Source organism: Triticum aestivum, chromosome 5B (assembly GCF_018294505.1).
Source record: "Triticum aestivum cultivar Chinese Spring chromosome 5B, IWGSC CS RefSeq v2.1, whole genome shotgun sequence".
In the NCBI taxonomy this organism is placed as follows: Eukaryota; Viridiplantae; Streptophyta; class Magnoliopsida; order Poales; family Poaceae; genus Triticum; species Triticum aestivum.
Genome location: NC_057807.1, coordinates 687,723,490 through 687,737,625, shown reverse-complemented (window position 1 = coordinate 687,737,625; position 14,136 = coordinate 687,723,490). Strand labels below are relative to the sequence as shown.

The 14,136-nt window shown below is 49.0% G+C and overlaps 1 protein-coding gene and 1 long non-coding RNA gene across 3 annotated transcripts; both read right to left on the bottom strand.

Annotated features, from left to right (window-relative positions):
- Nucleotides 1-215: 215 nt before the first annotated feature.
- Nucleotides 216-9,812, bottom strand: LOC123114243 (LRR receptor-like serine/threonine-protein kinase ERECTA). The gene is made up of 2 exons (XM_044535643.1): nt 9,132-9,812; nt 216-962 (listed from the first exon to the last, which is right to left on the bottom strand). The coding sequence occupies exons 1-2, from the start codon at nt 9,728-9,730 to the stop codon at nt 269-271; spliced, it is 1,293 nt and encodes a 430-aa protein (XP_044391578.1). The 5' UTR covers nt 9,731-9,812; the 3' UTR covers nt 216-268.
- On the bottom strand, nt 1,720-5,446 carry LOC123114244 (uncharacterized). Of its 2 annotated transcripts, XR_006456455.1 has the most exons (8): nt 5,298-5,446; nt 5,049-5,209; nt 4,877-4,969; nt 3,198-3,278; nt 2,779-2,967; nt 2,513-2,695; nt 2,301-2,426; nt 1,720-2,068 (listed from the first exon to the last, which is right to left on the bottom strand). It is a non-coding gene; the product is annotated as an uncharacterized lncRNA (long non-coding RNA). The 2 variants fall into 2 exon arrangements; XR_006456454.1 differs by having other exon boundaries at nt 2,779-3,278.
- Nucleotides 9,813-14,136: the final 4,324 nt, after the last annotated feature.

Below are 14,136 nucleotides of genomic sequence, written 5' to 3'. Positions count from 1 at the left end.
TACATACAACTTCCTCCGTTTCTAAATATAAGCCCTTTTAGAAATTTCCGCATGGACTATATACGGATGTATATAGTTGCGGAAATTTAAATATGCTAAAAACAGTAAAAGATACAAAAGGTCTTTATGGTGCCCTCCCAGCTTGGAACAAGATATGGGGGTCCATGTACCTAGGTTTTCGGTTCTGGGTGAAGAACTTCTTCTCACGAGTCTCTGATGTGCTCCGGGATCTCGTTCTCGAGGATGGAATCAATCCACTGACAGATCATTAATCGTCAGTTACGATTTTGTTGCTCCCGGATACGACATGATTGCTCCCAGATACCGTATTGTTGCTCCCAGATACGGCATTGTTGCTACCGGATACGGTATGGTGGCTGCCGGATACATTATTGGTGCACCCAGATACTTTATTGTAGCTGTTAGTTACAATATGGTTGCTCCTAGATACGACATGGTGATCACCAGTTAGAACATTGTTGTCCCCACATACAAGGGTGTTGAAGCTCCCGGACACAGTGTTGCTGTCTCCGGACATGACAATGTTGTCGTTTTCAGACATGGTGTTGTTGCGCCCAGATCTCACTGTGTTGTTGGTCCCAGTTATGGTATTTGGTTGTTCATCGAGTGCTCTTCTTTCGTAATTTACGAAAGAGGGCATGTTAGTGAAAACCATACCCAATGAACGACCCGTGGCGGCGAGGCCAGTGAGCCGTAACAAACTCTTGGGTACCTCGCCAACAAATGAATTATTTGAGAGATTCAAGTACCAAAGGTTGTCAAACTCACCAATCCACGACGGGATGGTGCCGACCAATATATTGTTGGCAAGGTTGAGCGACTTGAGCTCACCACAGCCGGCGAGGCTAGTCGGGAGCCACCCAGTCAGGGAGTTTGTGGAAAAGTCAAGGGAAGCAAGAAGTGGCATGTCGGAGAAGCTAACACGAGCAATCGGACCGGACATGCACTACAGGGAAAAACTTATAAGCCGTGTACCTAATACACTTGGCTTATATCGATTTAAACTCGGTTTATATATAAGCCGAGTAAAACTCCCGGCTTATAGCACTCGGTTTACAGTCAATCGGCTTATACCATATAAGCCGAGAGCCGGACCGAAAAAGCCCGGCTTATGTATAAACCGAGTATTTTCACAGGGCTCTCGGTTTAATAAAGTAACATAACGGTAGCCTGATGTTAACGGCCACGTGTCACCGTCTATATAAGTCGAGTACCGTCGTCAGGGCACGGTTTAAACATAAACCGAGTGCACCTCAGTACGTACGGTTTATATATAAGGCGGGTGCAACCGCGGACGCACGGTTTATATATAAGCCGGGTGCGACCACGAACACACGGTTTATATATAAGCCGGGTGCAACCGCAAACCGCACGGTTACTATATAAGCCGAGTTCCGCAGACAACAACACAGTTTTTATATACATATATAAGCCGGGCGCCGGTTAACTGAGGTACACGGTTTATATAGCCTGCTCATGTGTCCAGATGGTCTATAAACCGGGTGCCAGGTGTTGGGATACACGGCTTATGTGTTGGCCGCAGCCATATGGCTTATAAGCCGGGTGCCAGGTGCTGGCTACACGGCTTATAGGCCATATAACATATATACAGGTGCTTCAGGGAGCAGCAACAACATATATACACTAGTACATCTATCCAGCAGCACATATATCACTTCAGGGAGCAGCAACAACATATATACAGTAATACATCTATCCAGCAGCACATATATCCAACAAATATATGTATCCAGCAGTACATGACCATGACCAACAAGCATATATCAAGTAATACATATATCCAGCCGTACATGAGTGCAGAGTCCACATATGCATACGTATGCAACAAAAGATCACAAACGAAAGGACCGTAAGTTTCAGGTCCACACAGTGCATACATATCCAACGAAGGTTCACAACAACATACATACATATGCAACGAGAGGTTCACAAATTAAAGGATCATGAGTTCCAAGTTCACACCAAGCATGAACCAATGAGCTCCACCGCAGCATATATGCCCACCGTCAACGCCCACAATGCAAACCTATAAGTCCATTATCACACGCATGAGTTTCTAAACATAAGTTGAAAAGATGGATAAGGAAAAAGAGTTAACAAGCATCAACATATGAGGCTCAAATAGAAGCTAGGAAGTATGTACAATATAAGCATCGACATTTGTGGACTCTACCATCAACAATGCACAAGTTTTAAGTTGAGAAGCACAAGCAACGAGAAGACGCAAGCATCAACAATGGACAAACATGGAAGACTACCTCAAGTGATCAGTGTTGCGGGGAGGTCGAAGCAACATGAACCGTAGTGGGTGTCACTGGACTTGCTTGTCCAGGTGAAGATCCACCTACCACACAGTTATTGGAGCCTTGTCCCGACTGAGAAAACTTGAAGCACAAGAGGATGAGATGGTAAGATTCATGATCTTCAAGCATGAAGGTAAGATGCATGACTGAAAAGTTCAGAGACTTACAAAGTTGAAATTAGGAAGAGTCGGAAGAGGAGGAAGAACGGGCAAAGTGGAACCCTGCATATTATTTCTGAGTTGAGCAAATGTCTCCTGCAGGATTGCCTGTTGTTTAACCATGAATTCTTGCTGTTGAAATAGGGCCTGCTGCATTTTCATGGCTTCCTCCTCTCGAAGCCTGGCATTGGCCTACAATATGCCATCACAACAAGTTCACCATCGTTGCAATACAAAGAAGAAATCACAAGGAAGGTCGATGAAGCAAAAGATACCTCGAGTTGATGGAGCATGTGCAGCCCAGGCTGTGGGCGATGCTCTATAGCAGGACCTGAGCTCGACGTGGTAGCACGGACGTGAGAGAGTTTTGGGATGTCCTTCTTACGGATGGCACCGTCGCCAACATATAACCGACCACCCTTCTTGCCATCTCCCGACTGGAGGGAAATTGTAGTGTCAATGTCCTGTGAGGCCGGATTAGAGTCAGGCCCGTTGTGCTCCTTGAACTTCCCACTGTATGCATCAATCCTCAAGCCAGCGCCTGGGTTGACCCACCCCCCTTCCGGTTTCTTTTGACTTGCGGGAGAGACATAATCCCGTGAAGGTATTGAGCTTCTCTTGGCCCTCACCTCTCTCCCTATTCTGCAATAGAAGCAATAATATCCATAAATCCTACGAGGCGAATGATTCTTACCCTCGAAGCATGTTCGGTGCCGGTCTTCCGTCCAGCAAGAAGCTCCGCGACAACGGTCTCGACGTCAAACTAATGCATGTCCTGCAATAAAGTGAAAATTGGGATCAAACATAATCCACATGCAAAACTTGCAAACTGGGACTAAACATAATTCACATGCAGAATAGGTGCTCTGCCCACTCCTTTTGTATTTACAGTGGCAATACTTGTATTTCCATAACAATAACAAATATGTGCTCTGGCCACTCCTTTCTAATATACCGTTTATTAGCTACTTAGCTTTTCCCTTTTTTCTCAAAAGAAAATACAAAAGCCTAATCTCAAACGCATATAGAAAATTATAAAATCATGCATAGAGGAAATATTCATGTCATTGAACTTCTGTACAGGCTTTGAAGGTTGCCCATTTGTGCATCCCTTTAGTTCTATACTGCTCCAAGAATCTTACATATCCAGGCAGGGACCAATGAATCAAATGTGATGTGATAGATAAATCTTGGTTGCTGGTAGCCACAAATTAAAGGCCTAGCTAGCTGCAAAAAAAGCTTTCCCTTGTGGATTGGTCTTTGGGTTGAGTGGCTGCAGCAACACGAATCAAATTTAGAAGTGGTGTTGGAACTCGTTTTTCGTTTGTACAAGGCTACTTGCTCATTTCTTATCCTGAAATCCCAATGGTCCTTTGATAGTTTCTCTCAAAGGTTAAAACTTGGCTTAGTTGATAGATGTGTTAAAACTTGTGTATTATGCAGCATTATAAAACTAAGAGAAGAACAGCCGCGACTACTGGCATTCTTGCAAGTCAGGATGTAAGTGGCGTTGGGTCCCACTAGTCCCACATGTGCCACCCAGCAAAAAAAGATCAAATGGAGTTGGTGGACGTCCAGCAAAAATAAATGGCACAAATGGACAGCCCAGAAAAGCCGGTGAGACCAGATCTGCCGTCCCAGTTGCGCCTGACGTCAAAGCCGACGTCGTCGCCGCCGGAGCTGATTCAGATGAGGCCTTCGGCAACGACTTCACGGTACCTCTGCTCTGCTCCTCTAGCGCTCATCGCCTCTCCCCCTCTGCTGCGATGCAGCCTATGGGACTTGGAAGATGGGACCGGTGGATGTCGTACGTCGTCGGAGTAGTAGACGGTGAGGACTGATGCAAATTCGGGTTGCAGTAACTTGAGAACTAAATGATATGGAGCAAGGTTCAGACTTCGGACACCTCATTGCATGCCATTCCCTTCTAGGTAGATGAAAGGTTCAGACTTCAAACACCTCATTGATGCAGATTGGTCACTCTCCATTACATCTTGATAGCCATAATCATGTCCATTGGGTTCAGCTTTGATAATCTAAGTTGTAGATAAATGTTGAATCTAGAGATTTAGAGTTGCCAATTTCCTGTACTATGTTTGCTCTGTACCGAATAATCGGAGGTGTTACTAATTAGGCCCGCACTAATGGCACTATATTGTAAGTAGTATATTCGTGTCAGTTTGCTCTGTGAATACGTGGTACTATGTGGACACTACATACGCCACAAAAAAGTTAACTGGACTATGACATAATCCCACATAAGTGGTGGTCAGAGCGGGCAAGTCCCACAATGCCCAGCGAGCTGTCCATTGACATCCTGACCTGCAAGACTGTATGAAATTGAGAAGTTAAAAAAAGGGGATGAGTGCGTACTGCGTCCGTTGCCGCGCGCGGTGATGTACGCTGCAGCCGGTGATGTACGCTGCCGCCGGTGACCGGTGCCGCTGATGCCTAGCTAGCTGCGACCTGCGAATGAGGGTTGTGTTGGGTTCAGTCATAGAGAGAGAGAGACAGTCAGAGGGACGGCGAGGGTTGTCTTGGGAACCTGCTGCTGTGCACCGCGGCAGCACGGTGCGGCTGCTTTAGATCCAGGAGCCGTGGACCATGCTGACGGGAGAGTGGGGGAGGAGGCGGCGGGGGCTGCGCTGCGCTGCGCTGCCGGCTGGCGAGGCGGAGATGAGGAGCAGCCGGACCTGTCAGCCGGACCTGGAGCAGCCAACAGAGCAGCGGTGAACCAAGACCTGTCAGAGAGAGAGAGAGAGAGAGAGAGAGAGAGAGAGAGAGAGAGAGAGACCTGTGCGTCGGCGGAGGGAGTGCGGGCGGCGGAGATGGCCGGAGAGCCTCAACCCTAGCGAACGGGGACGGGCTGCGGCGCCGATGGGAGGGCCAGCTCAGGGCTCCCCATGCTTGGTGAGGGGGCTGGGGGGGGGGGGGGGGGGGGGGGGGGGGATCTGTGCGCCGGCGCCGGGGGTGGGGGCGAGGCGGATGGTGGGTGGAGGGTGAGCGGCGACGCGGGGGAGAGACAGGGGAGGCGCGGGGAAAGACAGGGGAGGCGCTGGGAGAGACAGTGGGGAGAGGGTCGATAATTGGGCCAAAATAAGCTATGCGCGCGTCTATTTTGGCCAAGTCCCGCGCTCACTATAAGCCTGGTGCAGCACGATAAACCTAGTGTCAAAGAAAAATACACGGTTTATAAAAAAAATTATTTTAATAAAAAAAGTTTATTAGTTTTACTTTTAATAATTTATGTGTTTTTATTTTATTGTATCTTTATGATACTTATTATATTTTTATTTTGATATTTTTATTGTATTGTTATTTTTTTATTTTCATTATATTTTTATTTTTATAATACTTTTTATTGTATTTTTATTTAATTGTTCTCATAAATGATACCGTCTCCCCTTATTTCATTATTTTCATTCTTTAAAATATCGTGCCAATATTCTGGTAAAAGATTGGGCGTGTTTGGAGCAGGCCTCACCTGCGGCTGCTTGTAAACTATAACATCTCCGATGTAGTCTCTGAGTACCGAGAGGGAACGAGTCGGGTTTGTGAAGGAAGTGCGGGCCCGGTTACTCAGTTTGCCTCGAAACTTCTCGTGCTATCAAAGGAGGCCATCGAATGACACGTGTCAGGCCCCCACATTTTTCGGACCCGCCTGGAATATTTGAGACATTTATTGCACAGCTAGGGTTTTGATGCCGGAAATTGCAGATCTACAAGGCGACACATGAAATCATGCCCAGAAGCGACATGTAAACTCCTATGTAATGTCTTTGCAACATGCGTAGGCCTTTTGTAGACGAGGGAGGGGCAGGCTCAGCCACCGGGGAGGGCAAAATTACCTCGGGGCCATGCCTCATCCAACCGTTTAAATCCTTGGAAAATCGTATGATGCCGGAAATCCTCGAGAGCTAGCACGGTGTCATAACATGGCCCTTGTAGGGTGTGGTAAAAGTTCGGGAGCATTTCGAGTAGGGCTCACCTGCGACCGCTTGTAAACTACACCATCTCTGATGTAGTCTCTGGGTACAGAGAGGGAACAAGTCGGGTTTGTGAAGGAAGTGTGGGCCATGTTGCTCTGTTGCCCTCGAAACTTCTCATGCTATCAAAGGAGGCCATCGAATTACACGTGTTAGGCCCCCGCATTTTTCGTACCCGCCTGGAATATGTGAGACATTTATTGCACAGCTAGGGTTTCGGGGCCGGAAATTGCAGATCTGCAAGCTGGCACATGAAATCATGCCCAGAAGCGGCATGTAAAGTCCTATGTCATGTCTTTGCGACATGCATAGGCCTCTTGCAGACGAGGGAGGGGCTGGCCTAGCCACCGGGGGGGGGGGGAAGTTACCTCGTTGCCATGCCTGATCGAACCGTTTAAATCCTCGAAAACTCGTACGATGCCGGAAATCCTCGGGAGCTGGCACGGTGTCATAACATGGCCCCTGTAGGGTGTGGTAAAAGTTTGGGCGTGTTTCGAGTAGGGATCACCTCCGACTGCTCGTAAACTACACCATCTCCGCTGTAGTCTCTAGGTACCGAGAGGGAACGAGTCTGATTTGTGAAGGAAATGTGGGCCATGTTGCTCCATTGGCATCGAAACTTATCGTTCTCTCAAAGAAGGCGATCGAATGACATGTGTCAGGCCCCCGCATTTTTCGGACACGCCTAGAATATTTGAGACATTTATTCCACTGCTAGGGTTTCGGCGCCGGAAATTGCAGATCTACAAGGCGGCACATGAAATCATGCCCAGAAGCAACATGTAAACTCCTGTATGATGTCTTTGCAACATGCGTAGGCCTTTTGTAAACGAGGGAGGGGCAGGCTCAGCCACCGGGGAGGGCAAAATTTCCTCGGGGCCATGCCTCATCCAACCGTTTAAATCCTTGGAAAATCGTATGATGCCGGAAATCCTCGAGAGCTGGCACGGTGTCATAACATGGCCCCTGTAGGGTGTGGTAAAAGTTTGGGAGCGTTTCGAGTAGGGCTCACCTGCGACCGCTTGTAAACTACACCATCTCCGATGTAGTCTCTGGGTACAGAGAGGGAACGAGTCGGGTTTGTGAAGGAAGTGTGGGCCATGTTGCTCTGTTGGCCTCGAAACTTCTCATGCTATCAAAGGAGGCCATCGAATGACACGTGTCAGGCCCCCGCATTTTTCGGACCCGCCTGGAATATTTGAGACATTTATTGCACAACTAGGGTTTCGGGGCCGGAAATTGCATATCTGCAAGGTGGCACATGAAATCATGCCCAGAAGCGGCATGTAAAGTCCTATGTGATGTCTTTGCGACATGCATAGGCCTCTTGCAGACGAGGGAGGGGCTGGCCCAGCCACCGGGGGGGGGGGGAGTTACCTCGTCGCCATGCCTGATCCAACCGTTTAAATCATCGAAAACTCGTACGATGCCGGAAATCCTCGGGAGCTGGCACGGTGTCATAACATGGCCCCTGTAGGGTGTGGTAAAAGTTTGGGCGTGTTTCGAGTAGGGATCACCTCCGACTGCTCGTAAACTACACCGTCTCTGCTGTAGTCTCTAGGTACCGAGAGGGAACGAGTGCGATTTGTGAAGGAAGTGTGGGCCATGTTTCTCCATTGGCATCGAAACTTACCGTGCTCTCAAAGGAGGCGATCGAATGACATGTGTCAGGCCCCCGCAATTTTCGGACCCGCCTAGAATATTTGAGACATTTATTCCACTGCTATAGTTTCGATGCCGGAAATTGCAGATCTGCAAGGCGGCACATGAAATCATGCCCAGAAGCGGCATGTAAAGTCCTATGTGATGTCTTTGCGACATCCGTAGGCCTTTTGCAGACGAGGGAGGGGCGGGCCCGGCCACTAGGGGGGGGCAAAATTACCTCGGCTCCATGCCTTACTTCACGTTACCGAGTGCCCGTGTATTGGCTCTAAATGAAGAGCAACGCACTCGGCGTAGAGTGAAGTTTCAGTAGTTGCTTTTGCATGTCATCATAATATGGTTACGCTAGGGGTCGAAAGTCATATAAATATTAAAGTGGCGTTAAATTTAGAGTTTTTCAAATAAGACCCATGAAAACTACTAGGGAAGAATAATAATACTAATTAAGTAGTAAATATAAATGCAATGAAAACCATCTTAAATCAATTTTGCATAAATGTTATGGGTTGAAAAAAAATCCGCAAATATGTAAGCATAGTGCTTTCATCGGGCTCACGGCTTATATATCCTGTAAGCCGAGTGCTTGGGCGGGGCGCACGGCTTATATGTCCTGTAAGCCGAGTGCTTGCTGGGGCACACGGCTTATATGTCCTGTTAGCCGAGTGCCTGCGTCGGACACACGGCTTACATGATGCTCCGTGACGGCGCCGTCAGCCACGTCCGTTGCGGACACGTGGCAATCTGTCTTTGCCGAGCGTGTGCTGTAAGCCGGGTGCTTTTTCGAGTAGATACCGTGTGCTTCGTATAAGCCGAGAGTTTTTTTGCAGCACTCGGCTTATAGGTGACCATAAGCCGAGTTCTTCCTGTTTGCCGGGTGTTTTGTTCCCTAGACTCGGCTTCGAGGTGCATAAGCCGGGTGCCCGAAAAATAGCGCACGGCTTATAGGCTAACACACGGGAAAACCGAATTTTCCTGTAGTGATGGAGTTGTTTCGGAGGTTGAGCTCACGGAGAGAAGATAGTGATGATAGAGACGGTGGCAAGAAGCCAGAGAAGCCATTGGAATGCATGGCCAAATGCTCTAGCGACGTGAGGTCGCCGAACACATCCGGGAGGGGGCCGAAGAAGCGGTTGGCAGACAAATCCAACAAGGTAAGATGTGTGAGCTCACCGAGGCGTGAGCTCAGCTCGCCGGCGAGCTCGTTGGATGCGAGGGAGAGCTTCCTTAGCCTGACGAGGCCGAAGAGCTCGTCTGGGAAGACGCCCACAAAATAGTTCGAGCCGAGGAAGAGTTCCTCAAGCCACACGAGGCTCGCCAGGGAGGCTCCTGGGATGTGCCCCGCCAGGCCGCGCCAGGGGAGCCGCAGCACCGTGACGCGGCCGCTGGTGCTGTCGCAGCCCACACCTTCCCAGCCGCAGCACGAGGCGCCGGACCATGCGGCGCGGAGGAGGGCTCCCCCACCGCCGAGCTCCCCGGCGAAGCCCCGCAGAGCGTGGAGGTCATCAGGGTGGCATGGCGTCGCGTTCGACGCTGGCCAGAGGAACGCCATGAAGAGGAGCAGCAGCCAGCACTTCGCCATGGACGATAGATTCAGCGGTGGTCTGCTATATTTGCACGAACGCAGCTACTCGGTAAGAAACCTTGTTTGGAATGCAAGTGATTCGCAAGTGTTGTTGGCGAAAACTGCTGGGCGGTGCGTCTCATCTTATAGCGTGTGCGCGCGCGCGTTGTAAGCATGCGTACGTGTTGCAAGTGATTCAGTACTACTACTACAGTACTATTAGTCCGTGGCCACCAGGCCCACGACTGACTCCCAGTTCAATCTTGGTTTTTGTTGTTGTGTGCCGACGCAAACCCGTGGGCGCAAAGGACTCAGAGCTGGCGATCGACTGCTCCCTCTCGACTCTAGTTGTCGTGGACAGATTCGGCCCTAGTCCATGAATGCTTGTGGATGTTTTCCCCTGGAACCTAGGGCAATGCTACTGTATACTCGTGGGTGGCATGGGCGCAGGTGCTAGTAGCAACTCAAGCGCTGTTGACATGGACAGCTCGGCCATAGTCCATCAATGCTTGTCGTGGGCATGATGCCGGAGAGGTAATTGAGTAGTGAGAGAGAGAGAGAGAGCGAGGAGATTTCCTTATGCAAACACAGATAAGGTTCCTGTCACATATGCCTAGTCTCAGTGAAATACAGTGATCCCGTGGGGCCACGGTTCCATGGCACAGAAAAAGAGATGGAACACAAAGAATACTGGGTAGTTCTACTGTGCAGACGTCAAAAGATACAATGCACTGTGGCGATCGTGTCATCTCATGTACACCCATCTTGGATTCTTGGTCTTGGTCAGGGTAGTTTTTGCGTTGTTGATCATGTTTGAATACTCTAACTCAGTTAGAGGTTAGAGATAGATTCTAACCCTAAACTAACTCTGAGCTAACTTTAATCAAAGAGATATTTGTATGACAGGGTTAGATTGACAATAAATACTCTTTCTCAATAATTTGGCTACTTTGGACCATATTTTTCTGCCGGATTTGGTGTGGCCGAGGCAGGCGGGGACGCGCCCGGCAAGGAACCATGCTGGCCTCTTGCGCAGCCCGCCGGCCGAATCCGCCGTCCCTGAGCAAGGAGCTGCGCTGGCCGAGGCCGACGGGGACGGGCCACGCAAGGAGCCGCGACTGCTTACCGGAGGGTGGATGGGACCCGGGAGACGAGGGGATTGGAACGGGTGGATAGGACGGGCTGCTTACATGCGACGGACGGGAGCGCGGATACGGCGAGGCGCCTTCACGGGCAGTGCGAGAGGGAGGGAGAGGACGAGAAGCTTTAAGGAAGTGGGGAGGGATCTGCTGCGGAGAGAGCAAGAAAAAAAATATGTTTTTAGTGGTCCCCAAGAGAACTAACCCAAATAAGCACCTCTTGGGTGGGTTAATTTTTTTGGGAGGGTTAGATGCATACACTAGTAGAAAACAGGGCATTTGTTCCGGTTCGTAAGGGCCTTTAGTCCCAGTTCTTGAACCGGGACTAAAGGGTCGTTACCAATGCGTCCCCCCTTAGTCCCGGTTCTAACACGAACCGGGACAGATGGGCCTCCACGTGGCCGGTGTGCCGAGCCCAGGCAGGAGGGCCTTTGGTCCCGGTTGGTGGCACCAACCGGGACCAAAAGGCATCCACACGTCAGCATTTCAGTGGCTGTGGTTTTTTTTGAAAGTGGGGGGGGGGGGGGGGGGTTGGGGGTTTTGGGGGGTTAATTTAGGTGTTTCATATATTGTGTTAGCTAGCTAATTAATAGAGAGAAGTGTCCTCTCTTATGTCTGTGCTTGATCGACGCTACATACTGTACATAGAGAGGCCCTCGACACGCTAGCTAGTAAGAAAATGAAGGAAACCATTAAGTACAGAAGTTCGTCATGCATACCGGGAGAAGTGACCAATCGACCTCTCCTTCTCCGAGAGATTGGTCGAACAACAAGTTTTCGTATTATCTATCTGACGCTACTGGCTACATATACAAATAATGTGTAAGATCTCTTACAATCCCCTAGCAATTGAAATCAACTTCCACATGGTATTCTTCGGCTTTATTGATGACGTGGTCAAGAAAGAATCCCACCAATTCCTCTTGAATTGCTTTCATGTGATCTTGTTCTAGGAGTTCATCCCGCATCTGCCACGTCTAATTTGAAAAAGGGGGTTCATACATATATGAATGAAACTCAACAGAAATGATGGTGTAATAAAATGAAATTGTGAATATTATTGCTTACGCACTTCATATTTTCTTTTAGAGTAGCCCCGCTTATTTTTCGAAGTCGCGTTGTAGATGAACTCGCACACGTAGTATCCACAGAAATCATTCCCTTGTTCCTGCCACAAGCACTTTACGAGAAATAGAGGTCAATCAAACTGATAATGAAGCATTATAAATAGCATTGATGAAAGTACATCTATAGAATCAACGGGAGATGCGCGCAACTAGCTAGCTAGTAGTACTTACTTTCGGGTATGTATATCGCAGCTCCTTCGGCAGTCCAGGAACTTCTGCGGTGAACTGTTTCCAAACCCTGCAAGACAAAAAATAATTATTATTACTTGAGATATCAGGAAATGAACAAAAAGTTGCCGATATGGTATGATAATGATCGATTGAACTTGTTTAGCAAATTAGTCATGTCCGCATAGGTTTCGGGATCTTTTCGTCTTGAGTCTAAGACGTTTACTACTCCCTGCTCAAGCTTAATAGCCAGAAGAACATAGTGGAATCTGCGCACGCATGCATAACTCATCAATTACATTACTATAACCTCGTTCGAGTAATAAGGGAAACCCAATATGCACACGACAGTAACACTCATTGGAAGTTGTAAGGAAAGAGTATTAAATCTTTGTTTTGATTTTTGATCAACGATTGTAGCAAGTTGGCATCGGCCTCTTCGGCGTGCTTTGTAACCTGAATTTCATCTATGATATTTGTGTTAATGAACCCAATATCATACAGTTCTTGTTTTTTGCACTCGACGATCTTCAATCTACATAATATAGTGAGGATAATTAATTATAAATACATGCAATGAAAGAGCCGAGCTATATACAGAGACTTAATGATAGAAATATTACTTACAGACAATAGCAAAAGACCGTTAATTTATCGAGGGCCTTTCGATTGAAGAACTCGAAGAACTCCGCAAATGGAACAGTCAACAGATCAGTTCCAACGAGGTCGTGCTCCTCTTTAATATGCAGATACAAAGCATTCGTTCCCCCAGACTCTCTGCAGGTTTTCATGTACCAATTATGGAATCTTCGCATCATCGTTGTTAGAGATTTTTCATCTTTGACGAGAGGCTTCCCGTACTCGTATCTGTGTTCATCCACCTTCAAGAAATCAGGAAGTTGATCGTCAGGCAGGTAATCTGCAAGATTTCCATAACCGGCCACCGTCCCTGGAGCATTAGCAATGATGTCGCCGCTAGACACATTGAGCGGGGGGGGGGGGCACGATTGCTTTGCTTGTTTGCCGAGCTGGGAAAAACTCGTTCTTTTAACCTTTTATCACTGACAGTACTTCCCGACTGCTCCGCTTCGAGATATGTCTGTTCAGTAATGCGCTCATAGTTGGTTCTCGGCGGAGACTTTGGTGCTTTCCTCAGGGCATCGATAGTGCGCTTTGCTTTCACCGGATCTACCTTCTCCTCCGGAGGTGGATGTCTCTTTGCTTTCAACCCTTCAAAGAAGACGTCCACTTCGGCCTGCACGATCTTCGTGTTTTCCTCCTTGGTCCTCTCGTATGGTAACTTCTCTAGAGGCTTGAGAGAAGGACCGTATCTGTATTGCCTCCCGCCTCTGCTGGCTGTACTACTAAACGCCAAAGCAGACAGAGTGGCTGCAGCGTCTGTCTTCTTTCGTGCTTTCTTACGAGGCGGAGGAGAAGGACTACGATGCGCCGGAGCAGTCGGGGCGGCGGCGGGTCTCTTCCGACCTTGCTGGCGAGGCGGAGAAGGAGGAGGCTGCTGGCTGCTCGGGCGCGCCGGCGCAGGCGAAGAAGGAGGCGGAGTGCCGCCACGCGCCGGAGAAGGAGGAGGTTGCTGGCTGCTCGAGTGCGCCGGCGCAGGCGGAGAAGGAGGCGGAGTGCCGTCACGCGCCGGAGAAGGAGGCCGAGTGCGCTGATCCTCACTCGCCGGAGGAGGAGGCGGTGGAGGAGGCGGCGTGCCCTGACTCGCCGGAGGAGGAGGAGGCGTCCAGTTCGGAAGCTTGATGAACTTCTTCCGCCATAGGCATGGAGTCTTCAGAGCAGAACCCAGCCGAGTCTCCCCTTCACCGGTAGGGTGGTCAAGCTGGAGGTCCTCAAATCCCTCCGTTATTTCGTCCACCGTCACCCTAACATATCCTTCTAGAATCGGACGACAATGAAAAGTTGCGCCGGGTTCAGAAGGTCGAACTTGGCCGACAGCCGCCTTGACTTTTAAGTTTTGCCATTGCGTCAT